We start from the raw sequence: 16,377 nt of genomic DNA, 5'->3' as shown, positions 1-16,377 counted from the left end.
AAGACAGACGTGGAAGTCCTGGGTTGGCGTGGTTACACATGGACAGAAGTTGTGAGGTCGGTCGAACATACGGCCAAATTCTCAAACTATGTGAGGCGGCTTATGGTAGAGAAATGAACATTCAATTAAATTCTGTCAACAGCTCTGGTGGACATTTCTACAGTCAGCATGCCAACTGCACGCTCCCTCAACTTGAGACATCTGAGCATTGTGTTGTGACAAAATTGCACATTTCAGAGTGGCCTTTGTAAAGGTGCACCTGTGTAATGATCATGCCGTTCAATCAGCTTCTTGATACGCCACATGTGGAGTGTCTTGGCAAAGGGGATATGCTCACTAACAGGGATGTAAACAAATTTAAGCACAACATTTGAGAGAAATACGCTTTTTGTGCCTATGGGACATTTCTGGGATCTTTTATTTCAACTCATGAAACATGGGACCAACACTTTACATGTTGCATTTATAATTTTGTTCAATATAATACAAAGTCAAAACAAGTTGTGTTTGAAAGGGAGTCAGTTAAATCAAATACATAGTACCTGGATTTTTTCAGGCCAAATAATACACCAGTCAAACAACGTTTTTTAAAAAGTGCTTACAGTACATTTATTGATTCAAACAATTTAATTAAAAAACCTAAATGGAGTCATGACAGCATCATCATGATTGCCTTTAATTGTGCAGAGTCGGGTTGTTTGTCCATCCACTACAGCGTGTGTAAAGTGACTACATTCACAGGTTGACATGGAGTTCCAAAATCTATTCCATAGATCACCAACAAAACAGACCACTGGGTGCAGTGTCTCATACAGAAGCCCACAGTTTCCCAAAAATTAGAGTTATAGCAAAGGCAAATTTCCCAGTCCAAAATCAACCCTTAGGCACTATCCCTTGATACTTCTCATGATCCTAAAAGATGTGAGTGGGTGTAAGAAACATGTCAGAAGCCAACGCTAGTCTTCCAGATCTACAAGTAGTAGCCAGGGGGCAAGAGGATTGGCATTGATTTCAGACTGAGCACCTGTGTTCTGTGCAGAAACTATAGTATAAAAAAGGAGGACCAGAGGTGACATGTCTAACTGACAGGGAAAATGTGGGGGATATTAGAGATTAAACATTGTTGAAAAGTTAAAAAGGCAGAGTCGTGATTTCATTGGTTTTTCCACCAGATACATCTCCAGTTTGGTTTAATGTTAAAATGACCTGAAGACACTGGTGCACATCTTTAAAAGCAAAAATAGGATAAATGCAGAAGGGGGTAGCTGCAGCCCAATATGACGCCCGGAGTATTGGTGAGTGGGCGCATGGAAAGGATTGTAGCGCTCTGCTATTAGGTTACACCAGAGTTTCCTGGGGACCCCAAGAGGTGCACGTTGTGGTTTTTGCCCCAGCGCTACACAGCTGATTCAAATCAACAAATGATGATTTGGTTATTTGAGTCAGCCGTGTAGTGCTGGAGCAATACAAGACCGGGTGCACTAGTCATTCGCACTGGCTTAAACTGACAGGCAAAACAGTCGAGTGGCAACAAATCTGCCCAATTAGCTGATTCACTTTCCATACACCCACTCCTTTCGACACACCCACACTCCGGTCACCATATTGGGCTGCACCATACCAAATGAGTCTATACATAGTCTGTCCAACCAAATTCACAAGTTAAGGGTTCACTATGCGTGATCGACATTCAGAAACCCAAATAAAAAGAACTGTAATGGACAGAATGGTTTGACCAAAGGTCAGTAAACAGAATAGGTGGAAGGAGGACAACATTAAAAGATGAGCGAGTCAATGGCTCATATTAGTAAAGCATGGGGGAACAGAGACTGGTGGAGGGCTATATGGACATTTCCATATTGTCAGTGACTAGGAGTAAAGTTAAAAGCCATGCTTCAGGGACACATGCGTGGTAAAAGGAGAGAACTCTACACAACCAATACAGTTGTCACACTGGAAAAAATTATCTGAAAAGGCACTAAATTAAATAAATGGCAAGCTCTTTTCACTTTGGAGCTACAGTACAGTTTCACACCGTTCCCGCTGTGTGTGTGATCAGTGTGTCTAAGAACGGAAGTTGTAAGACTCAGGCTCTAGAGAATCACAGTGCTGTCACAGGGGGTTCACATAGTCACACTGGCTCAAGTATACCAAACCAGATTTGCCCTGTCTGTCCTAAATCAATGCCTTGCCCCACCAGCCTGCTAGATGAGACCAATTCGTATTAGACCGGTCAGTGGACATAGCAGCAGCTGTTTCTTTACCAGTGGGCTTCCTTACAGAAAACAACAAGACACCATGTCTATCAGCATCATGTACCTGGTCTGTCTCCCTCAGGAACCTATACATCACAGTATCCAAAGAAACAAATTAAAAATGTCCCTTTAGGCATTAAGGAAATAAACCACCACTGAGTTTAAAGTTTCCGCTATTCCCTTTTGAACAGCATGTGTGTGGTGGGTGGGGGGAGGAATAATGAGTAGAGTTAAGGGCTCTCCATAGTGGTTTTCAGTCTACGGAGCTACGTTTGCGTCACGTTCTAAAAATTCAGCAGCACAAAAAAAGAAAATACGTAATACTACGTAGAGAGCTAAGCAAACTAACCTCCATCGGCTACGTTGCAGAGCTTTTGCCTAGACTGTAGAGCCCTTTGAAACAATACTCACGATAACGGGTATGATTAGTGTGGTCAGCTGCATGCAAACACATAAAAGGGTGAAATAAGTAGCATTCAGTGAACTCCCAAGTTCTACTAAAACTCCACTCTCCTAGTTGCTCGCCTAGTTAAGCCATGGCTAATGAAATATGAAGGCAAACAAACCCTGAAATACACCAGGTCCCAGGGACTCCAACACAAATTTCAAACATTCCACTTGGGATTTCAAACTCAGTCAAAGTGCACACATTAAAAACTTATTTTTTTTTTAAAAAGGCATCCAATGTTTGAGGATGACCTGACGTTATGTCCACAATATACATCGTTTCTCATCCCTCAGTCCATTCCCAGATAGGCCAACACAACTGTTCATTGTTCCATTGGCCATTCAGTCCCTCTGCTCAGTGGTGGCAGGAAAGGGAGTCAACTCAGTTCCATCCACAATCCGTTGGCCTTCACCGCTGTCCTTGCTTTGTCCTGTTCCCACGTCAGCCGTGAGGGCATGGTGGTCTACTTGAGGCGCTGGATGAGGGTGTGTGTGAGGCCCAGGCTGAGAAGCTGCAGGGAGGAGAGCTGAGCCAGGCGAGGGAAGGCCTTGAGCAGCCTCTCCCAGGTCAGCTCCAGCAGGCTGGGCACCACTAGCCACACCTTGTACAGAGACCCAGTCCTCCTGTTCTCTGACATGTTCACCACTCCACCATGCACATACATACAGCCAGCCTGGGAGAGGAGAGGGAGGAGAGAGAGACGTGATTGAAAATCGTACATCCAGAAAAGTGTGCGTGTGTGATGTACTGACCGGTGTGACTGCAGCACAGTGGAAGTAAGCAGGCTCAGGCATGACGGTGGGTAGCTTGGTCCACTGGAAGGTCTGCAGGTTGATCTTCCACAGGTCAGCTAGGATCAGCTCCCCGTTGTAACCCCCACATAGAAACACCTCTGAGGGGGGAGAGAGAGGGATGAACACTGACTTCCAGTCCATAGCCTAGACTAGGGAAGCAAAGGGACGGTATGTTATTGGTAACTTTCAAAGTTTACCAGTAAACTACCAGAATTTTGGTAATGGGTACTTCAGATTATCACATTTATGCAATTAATTCTGGCCCTGTGTGTGGCCTTATCACATGTAAAATACACTGAGTGAACAAAACATTAAGACATCTGCTCTATCATGACACACTGACCAGGTGAAAGATATGATCCCTTATTGAGGTCACCTGTTAAATCCACTTCAATCAGTGTAGATTAAGAGGAGACAGGTTCAAGAAGTGTTTTTAAGCCTTGAGGCATGGATTGTGTGTGTGCGCACCATTCAGAGGGTGAACGGGCAAGACAAAAGATTTAAGTGCCTTTGAACAGGGGTATGGTAGTAGGTGCCAGGCGCAGTGGTTTGTGTCAAGAACTGCAATGCTACTCGGTTTTTCACACTCAACAGTTTCCAGTGTGTATCAAGAATGGTCCACCACCCAAACGACATCCAGCCAACTTGACAGCTATGGGAAGCATTGGTTTGGCACCCCCTCTGGCTCGTGTGGTAGGGGAGACCTTCGTTGGCTATTCTCAGCCTTGTCTCAGGGTAGTAATTGGTGGTCTGTAGATATCCCTCTAGTGGTGTGAGGGCAATGCTTTGGCAAAGTGGGTGGGGTTATATCCTGCCTGGTTGGCCCTGTCCGTGGGTATCGTCGGACAGGGCCACTGTGTCCCCCGACCCACCCGTCTCAGCCTCCAGTATCTAGGCTGCAATAGTTTGTGTGCTGGGGAACTAGAGTCAGTCTGTTATATCTGGTGTAATTCTCCCGTCTTATCTAGTGTCGTGTGAGAATTTAAGCATGCTCCCACTAATTCTCTCTCCCTCCCTCCCAGAGGATGTGAGCCGTAAGATCATGCTTCAGGACTACCTGGCCTGATGACTCCTGGCTGTCCCCAGTCCACCTGGTCGTGCTGCTGCTCCAGTTTCAAACTGTTCTGTCTGTGGCTATGGAACCCTGACCTGTTTACCGGACGTGCAACTGGTCTCGGACCTGCTGTTTGACTACCACACATGCTGTCTCGACCTCTGAATCCGAATGTTTGGTACTCATTGCATATCAAATAAGATTTAAATAAAATGACAAAGCTGTAAAACATTATCTTAAATATAAAACATCAATTTAGTGAATACCATTGTGTTTAACATGGTTTTAGCATGAAATATCCTTGTCTTAATACATCTTTAATGTATATGTTTTGGTGCCAAACTGGTGGAAGTTCTGAAGTCCAGAGTTGCTGAGTTCATTTTAAATTCCATTATTGATTTGATGCTTTTCATTAGCCTATTTTCTCGTGAACCAAATGGCTATCCCCTAGAAACTAAATGCACAATATGGACACAAAAAATATATACTATATCATGCCTTTAGAAAGTATTCATATCCCTGGACTCATATCCCTGGACTCATATCCCTGGACAGCCTGAATTCAGAATGGATTAAATAGATTTTTCCCCTCACCCATTTACTTACACGCACAATACCCCATAATGGCTGTTGATCATTGCTAGACAGCAATTGAAGTCTTGCCATAGATTTAAGCTGATTTACAGTAACAGTCAAAAGTTTGGACACAGCTACTCATTCAAGGGTTTCTTTATTTTGACTATTTTCTACATTGTAGAATAACAGTGAAGACAAACTATGATATAACATATGGAATCACATAGCAACCAAAAGTGTTACATTTTATATTTGGGATTCTTCAAAGTAGCCACCCTTTGCCTCGATGACAGTTTTGCAAACTCTTGACATTATCTTAACCAGCTTCACCTGGAATGCTTTTCCAACAGTCTTGAAGGAGTTCCCACATATGCTGAGCACTTGTTGGCTGCTTTTCCTTCACTCAACTCATCCCAATTGGGTTGAAGTCAGGTGATTGTGGAGGCCAGGTCATCTGATGCAGCACTCCGTCACTCTCCCAGGTCAATTAGCCCTTACACAGCCTGGAGGTAAGTTTTGGGTCATTGTCCTGTTGAAAAACAAATGATTGTGGGACTAAGCGCAAACCAGATGGGATGGCATATCACTGCAGAATGCTGTGGTAGCCATGCTGGTTAAGTGTGCCTTGAATTCTAAATAAATCACAGACAGGGTCACCAGAAAAGCACACCCACACAATCACACCTCCTCCTCTTTGCTTCACGCTGGGAACCACACATGCGGAGAGCATCTGTTCACCTACTCTGCATCTCAAAGACACAATTAATACCAAAAATCTCAAATTTGGAATCATCAGACCAAAGGACTATTGTCCACCAGTCTAATATCCATTACTTGTGTTTCTTGGCCCAAGCAAGTCTCTTCTTATTATTGGTGTCCTTTAATAGTGGTTTCTTGCAGCAATTTGACCATGAAGGCTTGATTCATGCAGTCTCCTCTGAACAGTTGATGTTGAGATGTGTCTGCTATTTGAACTATGTGAAGCGTTTATTTGGTCTGCAATTTGAGGCTGGTAACTAATTACCTTGTCCTCTGCAGCATAAGTAACTCAGGGTCTTCCTTTCCTGTAGCGGTATATTCATGAGAGCCCGTTTCATCATAGTGCTTGATGGTTTTTGCGACTGCACTTGAAGAAACTTTCAAAGTTCTTGACATTTTCCATATTGACTGACCTTCATGTCTTAAAGTTGTCGTTTCTCTTTGCTTATTTGAGCTGTTCTTGCCATATTATGGACTTGGTCTTTTAGCAAATAGGGCTCTCTTCTGTATACCCCCCTACCTTGTCATAACAACTGATCGGCTCAAACGCATTGAAGAAATTCCACAAATTACCAAGACATACTTGTTAATTGAAATGCATTCCAGGTGACTACCTCATGAAGCTGGTTGAGAGAACGCCAAGTGTGCAAAGCTGTCAAGGAAAAGGGGGGCTAATATATTTTGATAAATGTAACACATTTTTGGTTATTACATGATTCCAGTTGTTATTTCATAGTGTTGATGTCTTCACTATTATTCTACAAAGTAGAAAATAGTACAAATAAAGAAAAACCCTTGAATAAGTAGGTATGTCCAAACTTTTGACTGGTACTGTAAGTAAAAACTGTAACTAGGCCACTTGGGAACATTTAATGTCATCTTTGTAAGCAACTCTATTGTACATTTGGGTTATTAGGTTTATTGTTATTAGATTTATTGCTGAAAGCCGAATTGGTCTCCCAACAGGTTTTCCTCTAGGATTTTGCCTGTGCTTAGCTCTATTCCGTTTATTTTTATCCTAAAAAACATCTTAGTCCTTGCCGATGACAAGCATACCCATAACATGATGCAGCCACCACCATGCTTAGAAATATGAAGAAAGGTACTCAGTGGCGTTGTGTTTGCTCCAAACATAAGGCTTTGTAGCCTTCCTTTTTTTCACTGTCATTTTTGTTAGTATTGTGGAGTAACTACAGCATTACCTCCCATAAAGTCACTATTGGCCTCACAGTGAAATCTCTGAGAGGTTTCCTTCCTTTCCGGCAACTAAGTTAGGAAGGGCGTCTGTATCTTGTTAGTGACTGGGTGTATTGATACATAATCCAAAGTGTCATTAAAAACTACATCATGCTCAAAGGGATATTCAATGCCTGCTTTTTATTTATACCTATCTAACAATAGGTGCTGTTCTTTGCGAGGCACTGGAAAACCTCCCTGGTCTTGAATCTGTGTTTAAAATGCATTGCTTGACTGAGGGACCTTGTGTGTATGTGTGAGGTAGTTATTCAAAAATCATGTTACACACTATTATTGCACACAGAGTGAGTCCATGCAACTTATTATGGGACTTTAGCACATTTTCACTCCTGAACGTATTTAGGGTTGCCATAACAAAGGAGTTGAATACTTATTGACGAAATACATCTCAGCTTTTCATTGTTAATTAATTTGTACAATTTCTAAAACACATAATTCCACTTTGACATTATGGGGTATTGTGTGTAGGCCAGTAACACAATCTCAATTGAATCCAATTAAAATTCAGGCTGTAACAGGTCAAATGTGGAAAAAGGTCAAATGTGGAAAAAGGTCAAATGTGGAAAAAGGTCAAGGGGTGGGAATAGTTTCTGAAGGCACTACATAGAATTTAAAATCATTTTAGCAAGTTAATCAAGTATAAATTACCAAAGTTACCATAAATTACCTGTTATTTACCAATATTACTGAAAATTAACCCTAGCCTGGACACACAGAGCTGAAACCTAGTAAATAGATGTAAAGTTCTTACCCTGCCTGACCTGGACACAACTGTGACACCGTCGTGCTGCAGGATACCCTGACAACAACAGAACACACATCAGTTTACAGGCGTGCACAGTAATGTGTATATGAACAACAGTAGACCCTTATGCAACCAACCTATTTTTTCATGAGGTTTCGTGATAATCTCCTCCCAGGAGTTAGTCTCTAGGTTGTAGGCATGTATCTGAGGGGGGAACAGAACGTAAACCCCCATGCTAAAATATGTCAGTAAAACAACCACCTTACATAGTGTTCTCTCATCCTGTACTGTACTTTGTCTAGGGGATATGATGTCCAGGAAGTCCCGCCTCCTAGGATGTATATTCTCTGTCCATCATGGGCCACCTCATGTCTGTACCTGAAAGAGAGATTAAGATGTGTGTGTGTGTGTGTGTGTGTGTGTGGGGTGGGGTAACTACCAGAAGATTAAGAGGTGAGGGGTGACTGACCTTTCCTCTGGCAGGTCTGTAGGGGGGTTGTTGGGTTTGAGGTGGGTCCACTCCCTGGTAGTCAGGTCCAGCCTGTGTAGGTCTGTGCTGTAGACGTAGCCTGTCGTCCCTCCAAACACATACAGATAGCCATTAATGATGGCCATGGCCTGGAAGGAGGGAGGGAGGAATGAGGGAGAGAGCATGGTTGTGGGGAATGTCCTTACGGTCAAGTGATTTGTTACATACAGTAGGTCAGACTAACAATGTAAATAATTGTGTCAGTTATTTACTTTGACCGAGCCAATCTTTTCAGATCAGAGGTTAGGAAAGACAAAAGGAAGGAAGTCATATATAGTGCATTTGGAAAGTATTCAGACTAAAGGGCGAACGATTCTGATTTTTCAACGCCGATACCGATTATTGGAGGACCAAAAAAGCCGATACCGATTAAAAATGTATTTGTAATAATGACAATTACAAAAATACTGAATGAATACTTATTTTAACTTAATATAATACATTAATAAAATCAATTTAGCCTCAAATAAATAATGAAACATGTTCAATTTGGTTTAAATAATGCAAAAACAAAGTGTTGGAGAAGAAAGTAAAAGTGCAATATGTGCCATGTAAGAAAGCTAACGTTTAAATTCCTTGCTCAGAACATGAGAACATATGAAAGCTGGCGGTTCCTTTTAACATGATATTCCCAGGTAAGAAGTTTAAGGTTGTAGTTATTATAGGAATTATAGGACTATTTCTCTCTATACCATTTGTATTTCATTAACCTTTGACTATTGGATGTTCTTATAGGCACTTTAGTATTGCCAGTGTAACAGTATAGCTTCCGTCCCTCTCCTCGCTACTCCCTGGGCTCGAACTATGAACACATCGACAACAGCCACCCTCGAAGTCTCAGAGCGAGTGACATTTTAAACGCTATTAGCGCGCACCCCGCTAACTAGCTAGCCATTTCACATCGGTTACACCAGCCTATTCTCGGGAGTTGATAGGCTTGAAGTCATAAACAACTGCTGGCAAACGCATGAAAGTGCTGTTTGAATGAATGCTTACGAGCCTGCTGGTGCCTACCATCGCTCAGTCAGACTGCTCTATCAAATCATAGACTTAGTAAAAACATGATAACACACAGAAATACGAGCCTTAGGTCATTAATATGGTCGAATCCGGAAACTATCATCTCGAAAACAAGACGTTTATTCTTTCAATGAAATACGGAACCGTTGCGTATTTTATCTAACGGGTGGCGTCCATCAGTCTAAATATTCCTGTTACATTACACAACCTTCAATGTTATGTCATAATTACGTAAAATTCTGTCAAATTAGGCGGCCCAAACTGTTGCCTAAACACTGACTCTGTGTGCAATGAACGCAAGAGAAGTGACACAATTTCACCTGGTTAATATTGCCTGCTAACCTGGATTTCTTTCAGCTAAATATGCAGGTTTAAAAATATATACTTCTGTGTATTGATTTTAAGAAAAGGCATTGATGTTTATGGATAGGAACACATTGGAGCAACGACAGTCCTTTTTCACGAATACGCACCGCATCGTTTATATGCAATGCAGGACACGCTAGATAAACTAGTAATATCATCAACCATGTGTAGTTAACTAGTGATTATGATTGATTGATTGTTTTTTATAAGATACATTTAATGCTAGCTAGCAACTTACCTTGGTTTCTTACTGCATTCGTGTGACAGGCACACTCCTCGTGGAGTGCAATATAATCAGGTAGTTAGAGCGTTGGATGAGTTAACTATAAGGTTGCAAGATTGAATCCACCGAGCTGACAAGGTAAAGATCTGTCGTTCTGCCCCTGAACGAGGCAATTAACCCACCGTTCCTAGGCCGTCATTGAAAATAAGAATGTGTTCTTAACTGACTTGCCTAGTTAAATAAAGATGTTAAAATATATATATATATATATATATATATATATCTTTTTTTAAAAATCAGCCAAATCGGTGTCCAAAAATACAGATTTCCGATTGTTATGAAAACTTGAAATCGGCCCTAATTAATCGGTCGACCTCTAATTCAGATCCCTTAACTTTTTCCACATTTTGTTACGTTACAGACTTATCCTAAGATTGAGGATTTGTATTTAATCAATCTACACCCACAATACCCCAGAGTGACAAAGCAAATATGTTTCTCAATTCCTTTTCAAATGTATTAAAATTAACATCAATACCTTATTTGCGTAAGCATTCAGACCATTTGATATGAGACTCAAAATTGAGTTCAGATGCATCCTGTTTCCATTGATCATCCTTGAGATGTTTCTACAACTTGATTTGACTCCACATGTGGTAAATTCAATTGATTGGACATGATTTGGAAAGGCACACACCTGTCTATGTAAGGTCCTACAGTTGACAGTGCATGTCAGAGCAAAAACCAAGCCATGCGGTCGAAGGAATTGTCCGTAGAGTTCCGAGATAGGATTGTGTCAAGGTACAGATCTGTGGAAGGGTACCAAAAGATTTCTGCAGCATTGAACGGCCCCAAGAAGACATGGAAAAATGGAAGAAGTTTGGAACCACCAAGACTCTTTCTAGAACAGGCCGCACGGCCAAACTGAGCAATCGGAGAGAATGGTCGCTGACAGAGCTCTAGAGTTCCTCTGTGGAGATGGTTGTCCTTCTAGAAGGTTCTCCCATCTCTGCAGCACTCCACCAATCAGGCCTTTATGGTAGAGTTGCCAGACGGAAACCACTCCTCAGTAAAAAGGCACATGACAGCCCGCTTGGACTTTGCCAAAAGGCTCCCAGACCACTCCCAGACCATGAGAAACAAGATTCTCTGGTCTGATGAAATCAAGATTGAACTCTTTGGCCTGAATGCCAAGCGTCACATCTGGAGGTAACATGGCACCATCCCTACAGTGAAGCAAGTTGGTGGTGGTATCGTGATGTTTTTCAGCAGCAGGGACTGAGAGAGTAGTCAGGATCGAGGGAAAGATAAACAGAGCAAAGTACTGAGATCCTTGATGAAAACCTGCTCTAGGGCACTCAGGAACTCAGACTGAGGGAAAGGTTCACCTTCCAACAGGTCAACAACCCGAAGCACAAAGCCAAGACAACGCAGGAGTGGCTTCGGGACAAGTCTCTGAATGTCCTTGAGTGGCCCAGCCAGAGCCCGGACTTGAACCCGATCGAACATCTCTGGAGAGACCTGAAAATAACTGTGCAGCGACGCTCCCCATCCAACCTGACAGAGCTTGAGAGGATCTGCAGAGAAGAATGGGAGAAACTCCCCAAATACAGGTGTTCCAAGCTTGTAGCGACATACCCAAGAAGACTGGAGGCTGTAATCGCTGCCAAAGGTGCATCAACAAAGTAAAGGGTCTGAATACTTATGTAAATGTTTCTGTTTTGTATTTGTAATACATTTGCTAACATTACTAAAATTGTTTTTGCTTTGTCATTATAGGGCATTGGGTGTAGATTAAAGAGGGGAAAAAAGCCATTTAATCAATTTTAGAATAAGGCTGTAACATAAAATGTAAAAAGTAAATGGTTCTGAATACTTTCTGAATGCACAGTAGGAGTAATGGAAAATGCCACAGCCCAGGTTTAAAGCTAACCGTTAACTCTCCACAGACCACACGATGTGTCAGTGGGACAGCTCAGGTGGTCAACAGATGAGAGCTCTTTACCTGCCCGTAGATTCGGTTGGGTTTCTTCCCTCGGCAGTTGAGCAGTTTCCAGCGTTTGTAGTGAACATTGCAGACATGGACGTCATTCCCGTTGCTTTCTCCAAAAGGAATCCCGGTGCCCCCAAACACCAATAGATTGTTGCCGTGTAAGACAGCTGAGACACACAGAGAAAAACACAAAACAAACTGTTCAACGGTCTGTTCTCAGTCTGACCAGGAACGGATAATAATGGTTAAGCAAGTTCATTTAGCAATGGATCGATGGGTACATAAAAGGACAGCCAATCTTCAACTTAATCCCTTACCTGACATGGAAGCCAGCTCGGTGGGCATGTAGCCCTCTGTGTGGACCTGTTGCCAGGTAGCCGTGGCGAAGTGAAACCTCCACAGCTCCCTGAAAAGAGGGTAGTCCTCGTTCTCCGAGCCACCTGCCTCCTCAAAGTCAGGATTGTATCCTCCAAACACATACAGGTTGGCATTGTCTGCCACACACCGGTGCCCGCTGCGGGCCGGGGGGGCACAGTGACCTGAGGGGGAGGTGAGTAAAGAGTGGGGTTTCATGGATGGAAGAGAGAGCAAGGGTGAGAGAAGGAGACAGGGTTACAGGGGAATTGTTCTTCCTCTTGCACTTCTTTAGTGCCCTTTGTGGATCTCTGCGATATCTTTAAGCAATAGCAAAACCTTTTCTCTTTCTGACATATGGTTTTCACCTATTTAGTCCAGCCAGATTCATGAGGGCAGGAACAACAGCGCAGAAGGGGCCGTTATTTGGAATGGAGCCTGAAACATTGTCTAGATTTCAATCTAAAACACGTATCCTACCCTTGTTGACTTGACCGCCCCTACATGATTTGCATGGGCTGAAAAGCCATAGATATGTAGGCCTAGTCTGTTATTTCCCAGCTGTGTGTCACAGACAGCCGATCTAGAGACATAAATGAGTATAATAAAATGCAGTGAAGTAATCCAGGGGGTTTCCATCAGATTTCCACCAGAGCCATTATGTAATCTGCTGCACAGATTACCAAGAACATGGCTGCATAAACAGACCGCTTTCAACAAGCAAATGCTAAAACATTTCTGATTATTTAAGAATCTAGATAAATAGGCCTAGCCATCACATAAGCAAGCATGTGGTTAAAGTACTCCCTATATGACAGGCTTAGGAGAAAGTCTGCATGTTAAATGAATAATGAACCATATCTTATTGACATATTTCGTAACATTTCCACTGTGGAGGTGGTGGAGTTCACCGTGTGTACTGATTAAATGTCCAGGCATCATCAGTATGATGAGCTTTGAGTAAACAGCAAAGGACTAAACAGCCCTATGGAATCATTGAGACTCAAGATATTTTGTTGTTGAAAAGACCAGAGGAATGTTTTTAGTGGAATAACAGATCAAATAGTCAAGTGGATCTACTTTCAGACACTGAGGAAAATAGGAGTCACAGGTCAAGGGCTCTACACTGACTTTCTAATTTTTGAGCCTACGTTGAAAAATTTAGGAGCACAATTTCTTTTTTTGAAGTAACAAGCAATTTTCTTTGTAGTAATGGTGCAAGCATGACGGTCATGAATCTGCGCTCAGTGTATTCTCCATGGCACTCAGGGGCAGCGGTACAGTGAAGTCATCATTGCAACCATTATCATTTGGGTGATTTTTTTTCTCCTCCTAGGCGCACGGAGGTCAATTGCTTCCTATAACAATTATGACAATCGTTATAGGAGCAACAACATGACCGACTCACAGAAAGAAAAATAGAACAGAGAAAGCGAGACCTCAGAACACTCCATGACAAACGTACATCCAAACCCAGAGACACTGAGGGAGAGAAAGCCTCCCGGGGTCCAATAAAGAAAGCTGAAGAGGATGAGTGACAAGAGGAAAGGAGGAACCAGGGCCAATCAGAGTAAGAAAAGTGATAAGAGAACAGGAAGGAAGAGAAGAGGTGGAGTGGACCGAGAACCATTACAAGGGAGAGGAAGAGGCTGTTTAGATAGGAAGAGAGGAGGAAGAGAGAAGGAAGCAGAGTGGTACAAGTGGATTTCCTTGAGTCATGGGGAAACGAGAGGAGGGAGAAGAGAAGCACTGCAGACTGGACAAGGGAGTGAGAGAGGAGGTGGAAGAGCAGATAGGACATTCGTGCTTGACCAACTGTAGGAGACATAGTTGCCATTGAGGGGATTCCATTAATGCCCCGTTCTGGCCAACAGCAGCTCAAAACAAAAGTGACGTACAGTAGGTGAAATATGTGGAGTAATATGTAAGAATGTGTATTTCTATGCAAAAATGATTGAGCTTGATAAATCTGCATGCTTAATATGCGTTCCCAATGAAACCTAGTTTGAAAATTCAAACATATATTTCATGGAAAAGAGATGTTTCTGAACGATGCTTCATGATGCCTTGTTGACAAGATGACCAAGTGGCGCTGATTACTGTTCAATTTTAGCATGGCGCACCCTGCTATCCCTGTTCAACCCGGGACAGCTTAAATTGAATCCCTCAGTGCACTAGAGTTGCGTTAGTATTGGTCGGTGAAGAGAGAGGTGGTCTTGGCTGCAGTTACAGTTACAGTTACCCACCTTCTCTCAGAAACCTATTAGGGATGCGGAAGTTGGGGCACGAAGGGGAGAAGATCCGCCGAGCCTGAAGCCATCTTACTCTCTTCTTAGAGCCTGCCAGTCATCACCAACCACAATCACCAGCCATGATACAGACATGTGCACACACAGACACAATTAGCGGAGAACAAAACCACAAAAACATTACAAAAGCAGACAGACCAACATTCCACCACAAACATAGGCTTTTGGTGGAGTTCAGTTCAAGCCTGCTTAGTGTCTAACCAAATAGGCTAGACAAATGGCTTGTCCATTGTTGTATGACAAACACACACAGGTACCCTAATATTTATATATTTCTTAACTCCATTATTTTACTTTAGATGTGTGTACTGTTAAACACTACTGCACTGCTGGAGCTAGGAACACAAGCATTTCGCTACACCCGCAATAACAGCTGCTAAATATGTGTATGTGACCAATAAAATGTAATTTGAGAGAGAGACACAGCCTTGGTGGTGAAGCTACCACATAAGTGGCTGACACTACCCAGCCCCTCAGAACCTAGAGTATCTTTGACTCGAGTCAAAGATACTTTTCCAACCTTACATCAGTACTTGAGTTGTTTCAAAACTGTAGTTGCCACTGATTGGTCAATACTACAATATTTCCTATGGAAATACATTTAGATCTACTCAGCAAAGTCAGTAGTACAAATGACTGGCAATGGATTGCACAGAGGGAAAATGTATGCTTCCCACCATTAGTCAGTCTTCTTTGCATGACAGTTGACTTCCGTATCAAGCTGAGCTAACGTTAGTTAACGTTAGCTGGCTAAAATACTTGGTTTAAGTCCAAGCTAAAGTTAATCGCCTGTCTCGAATATTGTAATTCGAAGATATGCCTTCCTAAACAATTACGCTGACTCGTTTTTTTTTTTTTTTGATTGCCCGTCAGTTACTTTAGCTAGCTAACTAATTCTAGCTAGGTAGTTTTACATGGATAGCAGCTAGATAGAAAAATAACAGTTCAGCTAGCTACAAACCTGAGTCTCTGATGGGAGGCCTCCCCGACAGTTTCTCGAATTTGTTGAGTTGATACAAGCCGCGACTACATTCACCATCTTCAACAGAGGACATTTTGAAAAGGTAACTAACAGTAAATAAAAAACTTTCATCGATTGAAATGATGTCGCAACAAACCGTGATAAGGACAAAAAAAAACTAAACACCAGTTTGCTAGACATGCATCCACGTCAACTTGAAACGTCGTCCACGCCAGATGAAATGCTCCAGCCAATCAGATAATCGAGAAGGCATTCAAGAGTTACAGTATTCTAAAACGTTGGGAAATGGGCTATAAACTGTTTGCAAACAAACTTCCAAGCAGATGGGTGGTAAATGTAGTCAGGGTTAACAGGCGGCAGCTAGTCTTACTGGTGTCCGACCAGTCGCGGTCGGTGCCGTTATTATGAGGGAGCATGGCCTATTTCTGTTACAGCATATTGGATGACTGTCATTTATATTCCATTAACCCAGTTCATGTAACATTGATAGTTTTAGGCTACTACATGATACTAAAATGTTCCCTGTACCCATATTGAGGTTACTACAACCTAGCCTATCAATGAAAGTCTACAGCGTAGGTGAACTCAGGTCGAGAGCAAATTTTGAGCTGACACATTGACAGACAGTGACACATTCAATACCGCATTGCACACTCTTGCCTGCATCTAGCTGATCTGGGGTGTAATCATTAGTCTATCAGTTGCAAATGAGA

General features: G+C 42.4%; 1 protein-coding gene across 3 annotated transcripts; it reads right to left on the bottom strand.

Annotated features, from left to right (window-relative positions):
- Positions 1-385: 385 nt before the first annotated feature.
- Positions 386-15,888, bottom strand: LOC139406494 (kelch domain-containing protein 10-like). 3 transcript variants are annotated; one of them, XM_071149154.1, is made up of 10 exons: positions 15,644-15,888; positions 14,620-14,712; positions 12,337-12,558; positions 12,032-12,186; positions 8,358-8,506; positions 8,182-8,266; positions 8,026-8,092; positions 7,895-7,942; positions 3,456-3,595; positions 386-3,376 (listed from the first exon to the last, which is right to left on the bottom strand). In XM_071149154.1, the coding sequence occupies exons 1-10, from the start codon at positions 15,735-15,737 to the stop codon at positions 3,167-3,169; spliced, it is 1,263 nt and encodes a 420-aa protein (XP_071005255.1). In that variant the 5' UTR covers positions 15,738-15,888; the 3' UTR covers positions 386-3,166. The 3 variants fall into 3 exon arrangements, with proteins under 3 accessions (XP_071005255.1, XP_071005262.1, XP_071005248.1); XM_071149161.1 differs by lacking the exon at positions 14,620-14,712 and having other exon boundaries at positions 15,644-15,874; XM_071149147.1 differs by lacking the exon at positions 14,620-14,712 and having other exon boundaries at positions 386-3,595; positions 15,644-15,874.
- Positions 15,889-16,377: the final 489 nt, after the last annotated feature.

The sequence above is a fragment of the Oncorhynchus clarkii genome, chromosome 1 (assembly GCF_045791955.1).
Source record: "Oncorhynchus clarkii lewisi isolate Uvic-CL-2024 chromosome 1, UVic_Ocla_1.0, whole genome shotgun sequence".
Taxonomy (NCBI): domain Eukaryota; kingdom Metazoa; phylum Chordata; class Actinopteri; order Salmoniformes; family Salmonidae; genus Oncorhynchus; species Oncorhynchus clarkii.
Note: the sequence above shows the minus strand (reverse complement) of the source record. Positions and strands in the feature narration are given on the sequence as shown.